This window comes from Ipomoea triloba, chromosome 15 (assembly GCF_003576645.1).
Source record: "Ipomoea triloba cultivar NCNSP0323 chromosome 15, ASM357664v1".
NCBI classification, from domain to species: Eukaryota; Viridiplantae; Streptophyta; class Magnoliopsida; order Solanales; family Convolvulaceae; genus Ipomoea; species Ipomoea triloba.
This window is the reverse complement of record NC_044930.1, coordinates 14,891,755-14,899,120: the sequence shown is the minus strand read 5'-3', so window position 1 is coordinate 14,899,120 and position 7,366 is coordinate 14,891,755. Positions and strand designations below refer to the sequence as shown.

Below are 7,366 nucleotides of genomic sequence, written 5' to 3'. Positions count from 1 at the left end.
CTTAAAATTTATTAAAATTAAATACTGTAGTTCACCTAAAAAACAAAATACTAAAAACATCATTAAATACAATCATCCATATAACATTTGTATATTTCTACAACAAAGATGATAATAATAATAATAATAATAATAATAATAATAATAATAATAATAATCCGAATAATAATAACAATAACATTAGGATTGTTGTGCGCAAAACAGTAATAATAATAATATAATAATAATAATAATAATAATAATAATAATAGTATTAGAACTTGCGCAAACTGAAATAAGATGAAGAAAGGTGCACGCGTCTGGCAAGATTCGAACCTGGAACGTGGGGGTTGATAAACTACTGTTCACCCGTGTATCCTTCATTTGGCGGCAATAGAGAACTCAGGTTCCACTCTCTCCATATTTCCACTCTCTCCATATTTCCACTCAGTTTCGTTTCTGCTAAACAACCCCAAAATTTGTCTTTTGTTTTTCTGCGCAAGATAAAAAATGAGTCGCAATTATGTGCATCCTGGGCCATTGGATTCTAGTTTGTTAACATTTCAAGTGCATCATCGATCGGAGTCAGTATTGGCAAATCAAGAGTATAAAGCGCAATTGTCATGCGTGCATTATGCCCGCGGAGCGTTTAGAAACATGCGCATGAATGACCTTATGCTGCGAGGTACTCTTAATGACGATTTCGATACTGAAATTTAACATATATTGTAATATAACTTATATTATTTCGTCCTATATAAGTGGCAGTGTCCTCATTCTTGGACAACAACCTCTAACCACACTTATACAACATATCGAGACGAACTCGATAGATGTCAAGTGGAAAACGTAAGCATCTACTTCAACCGATACTAATAATTAAATATTTGTTTATTAAAAAAATTTAAATATTAGTAACATTTTTATACTATATTTCGTGTGTTTATAATCATATTGAAACAGTGAATGCAGTTTATTTGGATGCCATACAACATTGACGCGTTGCCTATGTGTTGTTGTGCCGGGCAAGCTATTTGGACGGCACGAGTACCTTTACTTTTTTTTTACGCGGTTGAGTGGCACTACCTAGACCGGGTATGTAGACAATTTGGTGGTTACCAAGACATCCCTTCACATGTTGAGTACGATCATAATCTGCACAAATTAGATGGTCGTACAAAGAATGAAGATTGGGGGGTTTTCCATCACGCATATGTTGCATTGTGGGAAAATCGAACTCATCAGTTGGTCCCAATTGGCCCACATTCCCCATTAGGACCATACGTGCGTATCGCTTATGAGCATTGGTTTTACCGGGTTGGTCGTCGTTTAATTGGCAATCCAGATCATCGTCAAACGGTTGGGTACTTACTGACAGCCCCATCTTACATTTCAACAGTCGAACTCATTTCCCTCTTTAATAAATCGTATTTTCAGTAATTAATTTGTTAATTGATTATACAAATTTGAACATTTTTATTAGGTTGAGGCGCTACGTCATATTAGTATTCAGGGCGATATTGCTACTGAGCAAGGACAAAGCAACAACTATACAAATGTAATGCAACAAATTGCAAATGACGAGCTGAATCGGCTAAATTATGGTTACGTGCTCCAATTTCCAAGGATTGTTGATGCGTATTTCTACGAGCCAATAGATCAAGTGCTAGGGCCGGATCAAAGACGTCAGGGAAATAGACGTAGTCGTGCAGCGCAAGGCGGTCATAGACGTCAACATTCACCGCACATAAATCTAAATGATGAAGTACACATGGAAGTACAACATGATGATCCAGAAATGGGGGATGTAACGCAACAAGATTTCACACATACATTGATGTCCCAATCACCATTCCGGACTCCATACGTGGCACATGGACATGTTTTCGAGGACGGATCATCATCACAATCTCCCGGGCACGTGGAGCGGCAAGTATGGAGTCCTTCGAACCAAATGCCTAATGCTCCATTTGAACATCTGATTCAGAGTAGTTACTATAATAACAACGAAGAGACCACACTAAACACATCTCAAGTGGTAAACCCAACCCAAACTCAAGAATTGAGTGGCCTGGTACAATATCAACGACGCCGGCCTATTAGAAATATAAGACGACCACCTTGTGGAACTGAATGAATTGAACTTGTGTTGTTTGAAAAATTATCATCTCCTAATAATACTCCGTTTAATCCAAAATTTCGAAAACGCGTTAACTTCGTGAAAAAAAAAACAAATAATAATTGCAAAATATGGACAGTCCATACGGCTGTCATGATTTTTTTGACTGGCACCTCCTTTCGCCTGTCAGTGATAATGCATGTGCTGTCCTTCCCAAAATGTTGATAGCACATGCACATAAATCCGTGATTTTTTATATTTTAATTATGTAAGAAAAATGTCTATACACTTTTGTCCGGATATACAACTCCCTTTATAAAAGGCAGGTACTTGGTTACTCCACGAAAAACACATCATTCTTTATGAAATGGGAAATTTATGATGTCATATGGCTTATTTATTCTTTCTTGCATTTCCTCTTTCATTCCGCCGTAGGGGTACATGGTCCTTTTGTTTATGTTATTTACGAAATGCTTCTATGTAGTTGTGTAATGTGCTTCACTTAATATTCGCGAGTGTAATTTTAGTCCAAGAGACGGAAGTGCTGCACAATCTACGCTAGTGTTCGATGGATCCTCTTAAGCTGCACAACACGATTCGTGGTGGTTTTTCTGGGACTAATTGCTTGCTCTGACCTGTGTTCTTTTCTTATGATCATTTAATGAATTTATAAGGAAATTAATAATTGCAGGTTAGCTATGCAAGTTTATTATTTAGAGTCTTTTTTTTAAATTGAAATGTACTACATTAGCTTGATATTTTTGTAACAATACATTAATCAAATTTTTTTTATTTATTTGTAACAGTACCTATGTATTTCGTGTAGCACAAGTAATTTCCGGAAATGAATTGTTAAAGTTACTAATTCTTAAAAATAAACGTTCAGAAATTTGTACTAGTTGAATTATCATTAACAAATACAATCACTTTATATTCAAATTTATGCCCAATTTCGTGTGAATGACCAGTGATGTGTGTGAATGACCGGTGATGTGTGTGAATGACCGGCGATGTGTGTGAATGACCGGCGATGTGTGTGAATGACCGGTGATGTGTGTGAATGACCGGCGATGTGTGTGAATGACCGTGATGTGTGTGAATGACCGTGACCGGTCATGTCACTGTCTTTCCCTCCCTTCCAACTGCCAATGTGACATTTGACTGACGCACCGGTCATGTTACTGACGCACCGGATAACACGTGTCGGTGAGTGTGCCGAGCCGCCCGCGTCGCGTCAATCGGATTTTGATTTGACTGCCCGGCGCGATGCTTACCTCCCCACATCACACCAGCGGCTCCTATCAATCGTGTGTGAGCTTGCCATCGATATTGAACAACCTTTATTTGATCTGGAGAATTTACTCACGGTGTATCAATTGAAATCACCCAGAATTTGTTTTAAGGATTTTAAACTTTGTATGTGAAGACTGAAGAAAAAATGTCAGGTACGTGTTATAATATCAACTTGAAGTGTATGTTACAAAAGTTGAGAATATTGAATGATAATATATTACATTGTTATTTATGTAGGAGACCAATTAGTAGTCTTGTTATGTCATGTGCAAGGGGAAAACGTTGATTTCAGTATTGCTCCATCAAATGCGGTCTTTGTTACACGAGAATGTTCATTTGAAGACCTAAAAATTGTTATTAAAAATACTATCGATATTGGACATTGTAAAGACATTTTGATGTGGGGAAAATGTCAACAAAATCAATCGCAATACGGAGACTATATCTTTCCACTTCCTATCACCAACAATTCCACGTGGTCATTTTTTGTTGGTGCCATGTCAATGTCTGGCCCGTTAGTGATTGTCGTACGAGCCACGAATCCTAACATGACCGAAAACACGAGGGATTTTTTCCAGTCTGGTGGTCCATCTCAAGCATCGGGCCGCAACCCCAGGTTATAGGAAATGGAAGTTCATAGTTTGGGCCTCCAATCTGAAAGCAATTCAGAAAGTAGTAGCGATGCAACGCTACTACCGAAGGCCAGACTTTTTGGTTTAATGAGGATGATGATGCAGATTACGTCCCTCCAGTTGAACGTGAATTGTCCTCCACTCCTACGCAATGTACACAATCAGCTGTGAGTTCAGACGAAGCAGCATGGTACAATGATGTTGAGCATTTCGGACAGTATTCTCACTATCCGAGCTCAACCTTGCAGCCTGGAATGGTGTTCGCAACATTCAAAGATTTAAAAATAAAAGTGGTGCACCACAATCTTGCAGTGCATAAACAATTCAAAAGCGCTCATAAGAGATCGGAATATTGGAAGGCAACATGTTTGTATCCTGCTCAGTGTCCTTGGATGATTACTGCTGCTCCACTTGGCAATGGTGATCAGTGGATAGTTAAGAAGTTTAAAGACAAACACACGTGTCGAGTCGATTACAGTCAAGGCGGGGCAGACTACATCGTCACTATTACTGTAATTGCGGACTTCATCTTGCCGAAAATTCAGGTTGATCCGATGTACAAAATCAAATACGTACAGCAAGATGTCAAGACTAAATGGGGTGTTAATGTTAATTACAAAAAGGCTTGGTACGCAAGGGTGCAAGCGCTACAAACACTATATGGGAAGTGGGATGAGTCATACAACTTATTGCCACAGATGCTACGCGCATTACAGCAAACAAACCCCGGAACTGTTGTTGATATTGTTGCCAACCCCACCCCTAATCCCAACGAGTTCGAATTTAAGTATGCGTTCTGGGCATTCAAACCGGCGATAGATGGATTCAAGTATTGTTTACCCGTTCTTACCATTGATGGGACTCATTTGTATGGGAAGTATAAAGGACACCTATTGCTAGCAGTATCAATGAACGCTAACAAAGAAATATATCCAATCGCGTACTCAATTGTGGATGCTGAAACTGGGGACAGTTGGACTTGGTTTTTGAAACTGGTGGCACAACACGTGTTTGGGAATAGTGAACACATTTGTATTATATCAGATCGGCATGGTGGTATTGATGTCGCTTTTACTTACCTGAATTAAGCGAACCAAGAGTCCAACGACGCTTTTGTCTTCGGCATCTCAGGTCCAACGTCATGACAAAGTTCAAGAACAAAAGGATAAAACCATTGGTGTGGCAAGCTGGTACGGCCATGGATGTGATGGGATTTAATGGCACAATGATGTCAATTCGCGCAATTGACGAGGGAGTGTATGATTATCTGAGTGCAATCCCCCGCAATTTTGGACTTTTAAGTCACGATCAAGGTTTCCGTCATGGATTAATGACGACAAATATGTCCGAATCATTCAATAACAGTTTGAAAGGTTGTCGTATTTTACCCGTGGCGGCTATTATTAAAATGACATACGAAAAACTAGCCTTGATGTTTGCAGAACGGCGTACGAAGGGGTTGATAATGCAACAAGCTGGATTACAGTGACCAAAAAGAATACTGGACGACATATTAAAAAGGGAGAGTCACAAGTATAGGGCAGTGATTAAACGGCACGACGATGTTGACGGGGTTTATTCAGTTGCGATTGACGGAATCCTCAATAAATCAGGCACGCCAAGGTATGTTGCAGTTAACATACACCAAAAACAGTGTGCTTGCGGCCATTGGGCGGTAGATGGATTGCCTTGCGTGCATGCGCATGCGGCATGCCATTACGTGGGTAAGGTTGCTGATTCCATGGTGCCGGAAAAATTCTCTCTTTCTAACTACATTTTAAGTTACGCGGGAACTATCATGCCACTACTGGAGGAAGCTTATTGGCCCTGGAGTGGGGCCCAACTACATGAAAAGCCTAGGATTCATCACTCTAAACAAGATATTGTTAGAGGGAGATAACCTTGATTCTATATCCTTGTCTTAGATTTGAGAGGGCGTAGCCCTGGATGAAGTGTAGACTACGTGTTTGTTGAATTGACTCATAGAGGCATGTTGACACTCGGGTGCTACATTACCCTATGATAGGCCGTAGGAACCGAAAGGGCTATGACATTGCTAAACATTTCTCTTGAAATGTAAGATTCACAATCTCACAAGTCCTCTCTTAGACACTAAAATGCACATTGCAACGAAGGAGTAATCCTACACCGTTTTCTCTCTATTTGCCTTCTACTTGCTTACTTTCCTCTACTCTTGCTCTTGTTTACTTTGTTACACAATGCTTACTTTGCATTCCGTAAGTGATACGCTTCAATTCCCTTGTTAACTCATTTGCCTCTCTCTTGCTTCCAAATTTACCATCCTTAGAGAACGACACTTGGGGATTTCATTCCCGTTTTACCTTTCCATCCACCACACCTTTACATTGACCGCTTAGCTAAACGACATTACAATGGATATCCTATTTTACTTGTAGAACTTAACGAGATGCTTGGAGTTTCAGATCCGATCCACTGGCTTCCAACTTATGGTTTCAAACTTGTAGGTACCAGGTCAGATTACAACCAAAATGAAGAGGGTATTTATAGGCAGAAAAATATAGTTCCGTTGGAGGGGAAACCATCTTCAAATAGTGATTTACGCGTTTTGTGTACGGTAAAGTCAAAGATAAATGGAGTTTCCCCCGAGTTATGTCGATCTCAAGGGAAGACAAATTGGAAGATCGAATTGGCTAGTTCTTAGCTTATGGAATATAAAGCACGTTCTTATTCGTCATGTCACGAACCAATCAAAGAATAAAGAATCAATGTTATAGTGTCAAAGAATAAAGGGAATGAGGTCTAAAAATCAATTAAAGAAAACTAGGAAATGAATTGCTAGTGGACGTGATGCATCATAGTGTATCTAAGGTGTACGAGATTTGCATTGCTTGATTGGCTATTCTCGGGAAGTTTTGCTAAACACCTTTCACCAATAGGTCTACTAGGCTCTCCCTAGATTTGGAGTACTTTTAGGTAACCAAAGAGCTTAGGGGAATTTTATCAAACACCTCGCCTACACCACCTCTCCTACTCACACTTTTTAGGTCTAGAATAGGAAATCGATGTTGATTGGAGCTACAACAATCCTAGCAATATCTTGCCTAGGTTTCATGCCTTAGATCATTTAATGAGATGGCCACCCTCATAGAAAACCATACAATTCACCAACAATTGACAAGCAATATCTTGCCTAGGTTTCATGCCTTAGATAATCCAATCTAAGCAATCACAAACTCCAAAATGGAATTGAAGATCTACACTAGCATCATGTCTCACTTCAAAATTTAAATCCTAAAAGAGAATTTACCTACTCATGCTTGTAAATTGAAATCACAATTAACCTAGATTGCATCAATTGAAG

The 7,366-nt window shown here is 39.3% G+C and overlaps 1 protein-coding gene across 1 annotated transcript; it reads left to right on the top strand.

Moving 5' to 3' along the window:
* The first annotated feature begins 3,536 nt into the window (after positions 1 to 3,536).
* LOC116005741 lies at positions 3,537 to 5,111 on the top strand. The gene is made up of 2 exons (XM_031245980.1): positions 3,537 to 3,543; positions 4,129 to 5,111. Exons 1-2 carry the CDS (start codon positions 3,537 to 3,539, stop codon positions 5,109 to 5,111), a joined length of 990 nt encoding a protein of 329 aa, XP_031101840.1.
* The last annotated feature ends 2,255 nt before the right edge of the window (positions 5,112 to 7,366 follow it).